This window comes from Salvelinus namaycush, chromosome 30, assembly GCF_016432855.1.
Source record: "Salvelinus namaycush isolate Seneca chromosome 30, SaNama_1.0, whole genome shotgun sequence".
Classification (NCBI taxonomy): domain Eukaryota; kingdom Metazoa; phylum Chordata; class Actinopteri; order Salmoniformes; family Salmonidae; genus Salvelinus; species Salvelinus namaycush.
Window position 1 is genome coordinate 2,105,621 of NC_052336.1, and position 13,022 is coordinate 2,118,642.

Here is a 13,022-nt window from a genome sequence, read left to right on the forward strand (position 1 = left end):
ATGTGCTGGCATGTAGCTGGGTAATTTACATTGTTGATACGGAGCTGAAATGGCTTCGCCAACAGCGCTCTGACTGGAGGACACAGCCAAGGAGACCATTCAGTCTCTACTGCAACTTTAACCCCCCCCCCCCCCCCCCCACAGCTTTCTCATAACCTCCCGTCCTCCCTCTCTCACCTCTCAGGTATCTAATGTTGAGCCAAAACATTCCTAATTCCCCAGTGGTTCTGAGATGCCAAAACACAGCCCCCCCCCCCCCCCCTCCATCACATAGTATTTCTGTCCATTCACCACGTCATTCATTATCCTTCACAAAAGCAGATTAATCACTTAATTAATTCCTGATAACCTGATGAAATTATTGTTCCATGCTTTCACACTAGAGATAACGAAAGGTGAGATACTGGAACACACACACACGCGCGCGCGAGCGTACGTGCACACATCCATACTCATGCACCGGTCGCCTTCCCCCTTTGGGTTGAACGGTTTATAAGTTAGTGATTTCTTTCAGAAGCAGGATTCTGCTCGTGTTGATTGTTTTGCTGTAATGGTGTCCTACTCTGCTACTGTGTCTGGCTCATTTCCTACTCTGTTACTGTGTCGGGCTCATTGGGAAGACATCGCATAGCAGTTTTGTTATGAGTTTGGGTCAGAAAGCAAACTAGTTCTTGCTCTTGATTCATGAAACCCTTCTGAATGGTGGGGTTGCGATTGGCTCTGTGAGATCTCTGACGGTGCGTTCTGATTGGCTCTGTGAGATCTGACGGCGCGTTGTGATTGGCAGGGTGGCAGAGTCGACAGAGGAAGTGACCAAGCTGAGGCCGGTCAGACTGATCCGAGAGGACGGAATCATCAGACCTTACGACCAGGAGGACGCCAAGGGTTACGACCTATTCCAGGTTAGCAACCCACCTTAGAAGAACACTAAAACCCCATGGCTGGAGGTAGACTTGTCCAGGTTGGAGAAAAGGAGGCCATATAACAACTAGTGCTTTTTCCTTCCTGCACTTTTCTATTCTAAATTATATATTTCTTAAATTTTTCCTTATACAGTGTATTACATGTCCGTAACAACGACTGAGTCAATCTGAAAGTGTAATCTTGAAACCAATGAGTTTAATCTTTTATCTTTACAGAAATGAAACATTCATGTCTTTCTCTTTGACACCGCTGGCCGTGAAGTGTCGGTCTTTCTTTTCCACTTTTAATTTCCTCCCTGTCCTTTTGTGTGTTTCTTTCTCTCTCTCTCTCTCTCTCGCTCTCTCCTTCATGCAGCATGATGAGGAATAGAAGGGGTCGAGGTTGATTATGGGGTGGTGTGTGTTCTCTACATGATGTAATTCAATTGCTAGTAATCAATGAACAATTATCTCAGTTCTATCAACGGCCAGTTGATGACGAGTTAAAAATGTCTTGATCGTTGAAATGTTGACGCACACATAGGTGAAGCTCTATATCTGTGTCACGGTTCAAATTCCTTTCTATATCTGGTTTGTAAATGTGTATAACTATGCTGATTTCATGACTCTTAATGCAGGTTTCTTGGCTGAACACTGAATTGTTTTGCATGCCAAAAGGGAAAAACATCTCCGTCCGTAAAATACCTCAGTCTTGTTTTTAAGTCAGGTTTCTTCTATTACTTTTGCCAAATAAAATATTTTTTGCAATTTTATTTCATATTTACCAGAATTAGGAAATGAAACGATTTAGGCTGCTATATAATATATGCAGATGATTTTGTCCAGCCTTTATAAACTACCCTATATAACAAAACCAAAAAATGTTTGAAAATAATATTTTACTAAAGAAATGTAGTCATTTAGTTTATTTTGGACTAGTAACGACACTTCAGCAGAAGTTTGCAATATTTTTATAAAAGGTTCATAGCGTCACCTTGTAAATCATTGCTTTCGTATCTGTATATACAGTAATGCACTCATAATGATATATTGATGCTATACTCTTACATTAGTGTGTGTATGAGTTACTATAACCGTATGCTAAATGATTTAGAAACTGGGTTATTGTTCAAAGAAGCAAATTAATGTTATATTTGATAGATACTTTGTCATTATTTTCCAACATATTCAACATAACTCTCTAGTTAGTCTGACTGCCTTAAACTATGTGAATGTATGCTAATGTAACGGGTAAATGGTTTATTTCTATTGGTCAATACGTTCACTATGTTCTATTGTGTGTGTGTGTGTGATGTCACTTTCAACCTGAAATCTAATAAAACTATATAAACATTCACTTAATTACATGTGGAAAATCCATTGCAATGATTTGCTGGTTTACGGTAATAAAGTTTGCTTAGAAAAGGGAAGTATAGATACAACATAATCGTGTTATTATTAGATTACAAATGAAGATATAATCTGTGTTCGAATAGTCATACTAACCCCACTAACTGTATTATTTGTGACTGAATTGAGTATATAGTATGCTCGTTGGTCGTAGTATGGATATAGTTAGTATGACAAAAGTTCCCGGAAGTCGTACTAAATTCGCCAAAATACGAAGTGTACATGCACTGTACACTATATCCGTGCTTTTAGGACCCATAATGCAATTCTTCAGAAAATGGGCGTGGCTTCACAACGTTTTCAGATTTGAAGAAAATGGCAGGAAAATATCGAGCCGAGGAGAGCAGAGACAAATTCATTGCTTTAATTAATTGTGACAAATGTTAAGAAAATGTTGAGCAATTTAATAAAGTAATGACTTTTCAAATAAGTTACGTTACGTTGGCTGACAATTTGTTAGCTACGCTGTCCTTACGAACCGCATAGCATTACTGCAGTATGTACCGGCATGTTAGCTAGTTACCTAACGTTAGTTGGCTACCAATACATCTGCTAACTAACTACCCACCCAACGTTTATTGACTTGACTATTCACATCACTCTTAGCTAAGTGGTATAGTCGTGCGTTTCAATAAGACATTGTTAACTTTTACCGCCTCTCAACCCCGTATCCGGGATCACCCCCCACCCCCCCCACACTGATTAGCATCGCTAGCATAGCGTCACAATTAAATAGTAGCATCTAAATATCATTAAATCACAAGTCCAAGACACCAAATGAAAGATACAGATCTTGTGAATAAAGCCACCATTTCAGATTTTTAAAATGTTTTACAGGGAAGACAAAATATGTAAATCTATTAGCTAACCACGTTAGCAAAAGACACCACTTTTCTAACTCCATCAGTTTCTTACTCCATCAGGTGCTATCACCAATTCGGCCAAATAAAGATATTGATAGCCACTAACCAAGAAAAAACCTCATCAGATGACAGTCTGATAACATATTTATTGTATAGGATAGGTTTTGTTAGAAAAATGTGCATATTTCAGGTATAAATCATAGTTTACAATTGCACCCACCATCACAACTCGACTAGAATAAATACAGAGAGCAACGAGAATTACCTAATTACTAATCATAAAACATTTCTTAAAAATACACAGCTCACAGCAATGGAAAGACACAGATCTTGTGAATTCAGACAATATTTCAGATGTTCTAAGTGTTTTACAGCGAAAACACAATAAATCGTTATATTAGCATACCACATGTGCAAACGTTACCAGAGTATTGATTCAAGCCAAAGAGAGCGATAACGTAATCATCGCCAAAATATATTAATTTTTTCACTAACCTTCTCAGAATTCTTCCGATGACACTCCTGTAACATCATATTACAACATACATATAGAGTTTGTTCGAAAATGTGCATATTTAGCCACAAAAAACCGTGGTTATACAATGACAATACTAGCAAAACTAGCCTGAAAATGTCGGGCGCCATATTTGACAGTGATCTTGTCTCATGATTAACTATTCATAAACTTGACTAAAAAAATATAAGTTGGACAGCTATCGAAAGACAAATTAGTTCTTAATGCAATCGCTGAATTACATTTCTAAAATTATCCTTACTGTGCAATACAGGGTTCGCCAAGCGAAGCTATACCAAAGAAAATGGCGGAATATGCGTTTAACATTTTTCGACAGAACAACGATTTATCATCTTAAATATTTCTTACTATGAGGTGATCTTCCATCAGAATCTTGGGCAATGTATCCTTTCTTGGGTCTAATCTTCTTTTGGTCGAAAGATGTCCTCTTGTCCGTCGAAATGCCCACTAACGTTCGACCGGTACTGGAAACGTGCCCAAAGCTTCAAAGTGCATCACTAAGAATTGCCTCAAAATCGCACTAAACGGATATAAATTGCTATAAAACGGTTTAAATTAACTACCTTATGATGTTTTTAACACTTATAACGAGTAAAAACATGACCGGCGATATATAAGTGGCTAAACCAAAGCTTGGAAAGAGAGCCAGTCCAACGTCCTTCGTGCGTCAGGCGCAGCAGGAAAATAAATCCACTTCCGCCTTGTGCTGTTTTATACAGGCCCTGATTGCGCAATCGACTCCATTCAAATTGTCACCTCTTACTGACATCTAGAGGAAGGCGTGGGCAGTGTTTGTATCCTCATAGGATTTACAGGGACTTTAAAACTGACCTGGAACCAGAGGCCAAGATTTCTGAAATCTCACTCCATATCAGGAAAAGTGCTGTAGAATGAGTTCTGTTCCACTCAGAGACATAATTCAAACGGCTATAGAAACTAGAGAGTGTTTTCTATCCAATAATAACAATAATATGCATATTGTACGAGCAAGAATTGAGTACTAGGCAGTTTAATCTGTAGAGCAAATTATGCTAATGCGAAACAGCACCCCCTATAGTGGCAAAAGGTTAACTCTGGCTATCTATTCCCGATTTCTCGCGCAGAATAACTTATGAATTTACAAAACGCTCAACACCCGTTGAATATGGCCGTTGTCAATAAACGTCAGCAAAAAAAAAAAAAGATAAATTAAATTGTTACCGGGAGCACAGTTAGTCACCAAGGCTCTGGATAACATGAAAACAGCCTAACCGGCTCTGCTAGGAAGAGTCTAATGGTCAGAGTGAGGTGTTCTCTAAGTAGCTAGCCGACGTTAGCCAGTTAGCTTGCGTGCTTAATGGTCAGAGTGAGGTGTTCTCTAAGTAGCTAGCCGACGTTAGCCAGTTAGCTTGGGTGCTTGACTGCCGTTGAACGCTCGGATCAACCCTACTCCTCGTGTGCACTCTGAACGCTCCCTAGAGAGTGTGCACTCTGAACGCTCCCTAGAGAGTGTGCACTCTGAACGCTCCCTAGAGAGTGTGCACTCTGAACGCTCCCTAGAGAGTGTGCACTCTGAACGCTCCCTAGAGCGAAACGCTCTCAATTTTACAAACGGATAATCTGTCCACGCTCTGGATTTGACGAAGGCCCAGAGTGCACCATGGCACTCCAGATTTTGAATTTACAAACACACCCCCGAAATCGTAAAAATGTTTAGCTAGTCATTTGTTATGCTAACAAGCTAGCAAGAGGTTGCATAGCAACATCATCAACTTCCGGGAAACGATACCGTTCAGTTTACAGTATACTAAAGCGAACTAGTAGTATATACTCATTTTTATGTATGTAGTATACAGTAAGTTAGTATGTGTATTCGAACACAGCTAATGTATTTGTATGTTTCCACACATGGACACTGCTCCTTCAGAGGTCAGAGATCAAGCAGCTGGAAGGAGAGATCTTCAGACAACACTGTTTGTACCCTGGACACAGGAAGACCAACGTTATAGTGACCAACAGGTACATTATGGAAGACTTCAGTTCAACTTGACTCGTGCCTCAGGGTAGACATTTTGTGTTTGTATATTGGGGATACTGGTTTGAGAAGGTCTTTAACTAATTGTGCATTTAAAGGAAAGTATTCAGACCCCTTGACTTTTTTCCACATTTGTGTTACTTTACAGCCTTATTCTAAAATGGATTTAAATAAATACAAATTCTCATTAATATAAACACAATACCCCATAATGACAAATTGAAAACAAGTTTAGACATTTTTGCAAATTTATTACAAATAAAAAATATAAATACCTTTATTTACATAAGTATTCAGACCCTTTGCTATGAGACTCGAAATTTGAGCTCAGGTTCATCGTTTCCATTGATCATCCTTGAGATGTTTCTACAACTTGATTGGACTCCACCTGTGGTAAATGAAATTGATTGGACATGATTTGGAAAGGCACACACCTCAAATCGGGTCCAATCAATTTAATTTACCACAGGTGGCCTCCAATGAAGTTGTAGAAACATCTCAAGGATGATCAATGGAAACAGGATGAACCTGAGCTCAATTTCGAGTCTCATAGCAAAGGGTCTGAATATTTAGGTAAATAGGGTATTTCAGTTTTTAATTTGTAATACATTAGCAACATTTTGTAAAAACCTTTTTTCGCTCTGTCATTGGGTATTGTGTTTAGATTGATGAGGGAAAAAATGCATTTAATCCATTTTAGAATAAGGCTGTAACGTAACAAAATGTGGGAAAAAGGGAAAGGGGTCTGAATACTTTCTGAATGCACTGCGTGTATACCTACAGTACCGGTAAAAAGTTTGGACACACCTACTCATTCCAGGGTTTTTCTTTATTTTTACTATTTTCTACATTGCAGAATATTAGTGAAGACATCAAAACTGTGAAATAACACATATGGAATCATGTAGTAACCAAAAAAGTGTTAAACAAATCAAAATATATTTGAGATTATTCAAAATAGCCACCCTTTGCCTTGATGACAGGTTTGCACACGCTTGGCATTCTCTCAACCAGCTTCACCAGGAATGCTTTTCCAACAGTCTCGCAGGAGTTCCCACTTATGCTGAGCACTTGTTGGCTGCTTTTCCTTCACTCTGGGGTCCAACTCATCCCAAACCATCTCAATTGGGTTGAGGTCGGGTGATTGTGGAGGCCAGGTCATCTGATGCAGCACTCCATCACTCTCCTTCTTGGTCAAATAGCCCTTACACAGACTGGAAGTGTGTTGGGTCATTGTCCTGTTGAGAAACAAATGATAGTCCCACTAAGCACAAGCCAGATGGGATGGCGTATCGCTGCAGAATACTGTGGTAGCCATGCTGGTTAAGTGTGCCTTCAATTCTAAATAAATCACTGACAGTGTCACCAGAGGAGCACCCCCACACCATCACACCTCCTCCTCCATGCTTCAGGGTGGGAACCACAAATGCAGAGATCATCCGTTCACCTACTCTGCGTCTCACGAAGACATGGCGGTTGGAACCAAAAATCTAAAATTTGGACTCATCAGACCTAAGGACAGATTTCCACCAGTCTAATGTCCATTGCTTGTGTTTCTTGGCCCAAGCAAGTCTCTTCTTCTTATTGGTGTCCTTTAGTGGTGGTTTCTTTGCAGCAAATCGACCATGAAGGCCTGATTCACACAGTCTCCTCTGATCAGGTGATGTTGAGATGTGTCTGTTACTTGAACTCTGTTAAGCATTTATTTGGGCTGCAATCTGAGGTGCAGTTAACTTTAATGAACTTGTCCTCTGCAGCAGAGGTAACTCTGGGTCTTCCTTTCCTGTGGCGGTCCTCATGAGAGCCAGTTTAATTATAGCGCTTGATGGTTTTTGCGACTGCACTTGAAGAAACTGTCAAAGTTCTTGAAATGTTCCGTATTGACTGAGCTTTATGTCTTAAAGTAATGATGGACTGTCGTTTCTCTTTGCTTATTTGAGCTGTTCTTGCCATAATATGAACTTGGTATTTTACCAAATAAGACTATCTTCTGTTTAACACCCATACTTTGTCACAACACAACTGATTGGCTCAAACGCATTAAGAAGGAAATAGATTCCACAAATGTACTTTTAACAAGGCACACCTGATAATTGAAACACATTCCAGGTGACTACCTCATGAAGCTGGTTCAGAGAATGTCAAGAGTGTGCAAAGCTGTCATCAAGGCAGAGGGTGGCTACTTTGAAGAATCTCAAATATATTTAGATTTAACACTTTTTTTGGTTACTACATGATTCCATATGTGTTATTTCATAGTTTTGATGTCTTCACTAAAATTCTACAATGCATAAAATAGTAAAAAATTTACTAGAATGAGTAGGTGTCTCCAAACTTTTGACTGGTACGGTATGTAGATAGATACTACTATATAGAGTATATCTACAGTATGTATATATTCATTAAACACTCCTGCATTTATTGTGTATGAATTAACGTTACTGTCGATGAAGTACTATTATTCTAATATTGAGGTTGCCATGTATTTTTACCCGTTATCACGTCCTAACTCGTAGGCCCCGCCACATCTCCTCTTTTCCTACAGGAGAGTGATGTGTGTGAAGGAGGTGGATTTTGTGGGACACTTCAACAAAGAGTGGGAGTGTCTGTTTGAGCATTTCTCCAGGCCTCCGTACGTGGAAGGAGGGGACCTGATGATCTACTGCAAGGTCTGGCTTCAGACATTTTTACCAGACGCATTAAATAGCATCCTTAGGTCCAGTCAGAACCTATTTCAAATTCACTCACTCACTCACTTACTTGCTTGCATCCTTATCTCCTTAAGTCTTGTAATGGACTGAATATCTTTGTTTGACGGCAGGAACAGAACAAGTATTGTATTGGACTGAATATCTTTGTTTGACGGCAGGAACAGAACAAGTATTGTAATGGACTGAATATCTTTGTTTGAAGGCAGGAGCAGAACAAGTCTTGTAATGGACTGAATATCTTTGTTTGACGGCAGGAACAGAACAAGTCTTGTAATGGACTGAATATCTTTGTTTGACGGCAGGAACAGAACAAGTCTTGTAATGGACTGAATATCTTTGTTTGACGGCAGGAGCAGAACAAGTCTTGTAATGGACTGAATATCTTTGTTTGACGACAGGAACAGAACAAGTCTTGTATTGGACTGAATATCTTTGTTTGACGACAGGAGCAGAACAAGTCTTGTAATGGACTGAATATCTTTGTTTGACGACAGGAGCAGAACAAGTATTGTAATGGACTGAATATCTTTGTTTGACGACAGGAACAGAACAAGTCTTGTAATGGACTGAATATCTTTGTTTGACGGCAGGAACAGAACAAGTCTTGTAATGGACTGAATATCTTTGTTTGACGACAGGAACAGAACAAGTCTTGTAATGGACTGAATATCTTTGTTTGACAACAGGAACAGAACAAGTCTTGTAATGGACTGAATATCTTTGTTTGACGACAGGAACAGAACAAGTCTTGTAATGGACTGAATCTCTTTGTTTGACGACAGGAACAGAACAAGTCTTGTAATGGACTGAATATCTTTGTTTGACGACAGGAACAGAACAAGTCTTGTAATGGACTGAATATCTTTGTTTGACAACAGGAACAGAACAAGTCTTGTAATGGACTGAATATCTTTGTTTGACGGCAGGAACAGAACAAGTCTTGTAATGGACTGAATATCTTTGTTTGACAACAGGAACAGAACAAGTCTTGTAATGGACTGAATATCTTTGTTTGACAACAGGAACAGAACAAGTCTTGTAATGGACTGAATATCTTTGTTTGACAACAGGAACAGAACAAGTCTTGTAATGGACTGAATCTCTTTGTTTGACGGCAGGAACAGAACAAGTCTTGTAATGGACTGAATATCTTTGTTTGACGGCAGGAACAGAACAAGTCTTGTAATGGACTGAATCTCTTTGTTTGACGGCAGGAACAGAACAAGTCTTGTAATGGACTGAATCTCTTTGTTTGACGACAGGAACAGAACAAGTCTTGTAATGGACTGAATATCTTTGTTTGACGGCAGGAGCAGAACAAGTCTTGTAATGGACTGAATATCTTTGTTTGACGGCAGGAACAGAACAAGTCTTGTAATGGACTGAATATCTTTGTTTGACAACAGGAACAGAACAAGTCTTGTAATGGACTGAATATCTTTGTTTGACGGCAGGAGCAGAACAAGTCTTGTAATGGACTGAATATCTTTGTTTGACGGCAGGAACAGAACAAGTCTTGTAATGGACTGAATATCTTTGTTTGACAACAGGAACAGAACAAGTCTTGTAATGGACTGAATATCTTTGTTTGACGGCAGGAACAGAACAAGTCTTGTAATGGACTGAATATCTTTGTTTGACAACAGGAACAGAACAAGTCTTGTAATGGACTGAATATCTTTGTTTGACAACAGGAACAGAACAAGTATTGTAATGGACTGAATATATCTTTGTTTGACGACAGGAACAGAACAAGTCTTGTAATGGACTGAATATCTTTGTTTGACGGCAGGAACAGAACAAGTCTTGTAATGGACTGAATATCTTTGTTTGACAGCAGGAACAGAACAAGTCTTGTAATGGACTGAATATCTTTGTTTGACAACAGGAACAGAACAAGTCTTGTAATGGACTGAATATCTTTGTTTGACGGCAGGAACAGAACAAGTATTGTAATGGACTGAATATCTTTGTTTGACGGCAGGAACAGAACAAGTATTGTAATGGACTGAATATCTTTGTTTGACAACAGGAACAGAACAAGTATTGTAATGGACTGAATATATCTTTGTTTGACAACAGGAACAGAACAAGTCTTGTAATGGACTGAATATCTTTGTTTGACGGCAGGAACAGAACAAGTATTGTAATGGACTGAATAGCTTTGTTTGACAGCAGGAACAGAACAAGTATTGTAATGGACTGAATATCTTTGTTTGACGGCAGGAACAGAACAAGTATTGTAATGGACTGAATATCTTTGTTTGACGACAGGAACAGAACAAGTCTTGTAATGGACTGAATATCTTTGTTTGACGGCAGGAACAGAACAAGTCTTGTAATGGACTGAATATCTTTGTTTGACAGCAGGAACAGAACAAGTCTTGTAATGGACTGAATATCTTTGTTTGACGGCAGGAACAGAACAAGTCTTGTAATGGACTGAATATCTTTGTTTGACAACAGGAACAGAACAAGTCTTGTAATGGACTGAATATCTTTGTTTGACGGCAGGAACAGAACAAGTCTTGTAATGGACTGAATATCTTTGTTTGACAACAGGAACAGAACAAGTATTGTAATGGACTGAATATCTTTGTCTGACGGCAGGAACAGAACAAGTCTTGTAATGGACTGAATATCTTTGTTTGACGGCAGGAACAGAACAAGTCTTGTAATGGACTGAATATCTTTGTTTGACGGCAGGAACAGAACAAGTCTTGTAATGGACTGAATATCTTTGTTTGACAACAGGAACAGAACAAGTCTTGTAATGGACTGAATAGCTTTGTTTGACAACAGGAACAGAACAAGTCTTGTAATGGACTGAATATCTTTGTTTGACAACAGGAACAGAACAAGTATTGTAATGGACTGAATATCTTTGTTTGACAACAGGAACAGAACAAGTATTGTAATGGACTGAATATCTTTGTTTGACAGCAGGAACAGAACACGTATTGTAATGGACTGAATATCTTTGTTTGACGGCAGGAACAGAACAAGTCTTGTAATGGACTGAATATCTTTGTTTGACGGCAGGAACAGAACAAGTATTGTAATGGACTGAATATCTTTGTTTGACAGCAGGAACAGAACAAGTATTGTAATGGACTGAATATCTTTGTTTGACAACAGGAACAGAACAAGTATTGTAATGGACTGAATATCTTTGTTTGACGGCAGGAACAGAACAAGTTTACGTTCCAAAAGAGAGATGGACAGGAACCTATGAGAGTGCTGCACCTCAAGTACCCTGCAACCGCCCAGGTCCCAATAATACACCTTTTTGTGTGTGTGTGTGTGTGTGTGTGTGTGTGTGTGTGTGTGTGTGTGTGTGTGTGTGTGTGTGTGTGTGTGTGTGTGTGTGTGTGTGTGTGTGTGTGTGTTGGACCCACAGTACCTAACGGCCTCTCCTCCTCCTGTAGAAACTGTGTGAGGCCATAGAGCAGGCGCAGTCGGCCCAGAGGCAGCATCGGATGGTGAAGCAAAAATCACAGCGCTTTCTCAAACCGGGAGACAAGTGTTGATGTCATCACCGACCAGAACGATGTCACCGCTGCCCAGAATGAAGTCCTGATTACCCAGAATGATGTCATGGTTACCCAGCCTGACGTAATCGCTACTCAGTAGGTCACCACCACCCAGAATGTCACCACTGATCAGCCGGTACACTGTTCCTGCTACAGTACTGCCCAGCCCAACACACTGCTACAGTACTGCCCAGCCCAACACACTGCTACAGTACTGCCCAGCCCAACACACCGCTACAGTACTGCCCAGCCCAACACACTGCTACAGTACTGCCCAGCCCAACACACTGCTACAGTACTGCCCGGCCCAACACACTGCTACAGTACTGCCCAGCCCAACACACTGCTACAGTACTGCCCGGCCCAACACACTGCTACAGTACTGCCCAGCCCAACACACTGCTACAGTACTGCCCAGCCCAACACACTGCTACAGTACTGCCCAGCCCAACACACTGCTACAGTACTGCCCAGCCCAACACACTGCTACAGTACTGCCCAGCCCAACACACTGCTACAGTACTGCCCAGCCCAACACACTGCTACAGTACTGCCCAGCCCAACACACTGCTACAGTACTGCCCAGCCCAACACACTGCTACAGTACTGCCCAGCCCAACACACTGCTACAGTACTGCCCAGCCCAACACACTGCTACAGTACTGCCCGGCCCAGCCCACTGCTACAGTACTGCCCAGCCCAACACACTGCTACAGTACTGCCCAACACACTGCTACAGTACTGCCCAGCCCAACACACTGCTACAGTACTGCCCGGCCCAACACACTGCTACAGTACTGCCCGGCCCAGCCCACCGCTACAGTACCGCCCAGCCCAACACACTGCTACAGTACTGCCCAGCCCAACACACTGCTACAGTACTGCCCAGCCCAACACACTGCTACAGTACTGCCCAGCCCAACACACTGCTACAGTACTGCCCGGCCCAACACACTGCTACAGTACTGCCCGGCCCAACACACTGCTACAGTACTGCCCGGCCCAACACACTGCTACAGTACTGCCCGGCCCAACACACTGCTACAGTACTGCC

The 13,022-nt window shown here is 40.8% G+C and overlaps 1 protein-coding gene across 1 annotated transcript in view; it reads left to right on the plus strand.

Annotated features, from left to right (window-relative positions):
- The window catches only part of LOC120024761 (vacuolar protein sorting-associated protein 13C-like), a 190,907-nt gene extending 178,662 nt beyond the window's left edge, over positions 1 to 12,245 (plus strand). The window contains exons 62-66 of the mRNA XM_038969047.1: positions 788 to 902; positions 5,617 to 5,708; positions 8,270 to 8,393; positions 11,622 to 11,705; positions 11,864 to 12,245. Coding sequence (XP_038824975.1) covers positions 788 to 902; positions 5,617 to 5,708; positions 8,270 to 8,393; positions 11,622 to 11,705; positions 11,864 to 11,965 — 517 coding nt within the window. The 3' untranslated portion in view covers positions 11,966 to 12,245. The remainder of the gene's footprint in view (positions 1 to 787; positions 903 to 5,616; positions 5,709 to 8,269; positions 8,394 to 11,621; positions 11,706 to 11,863) is intronic.
- Positions 12,246 to 13,022: the final 777 nt, after the last annotated feature.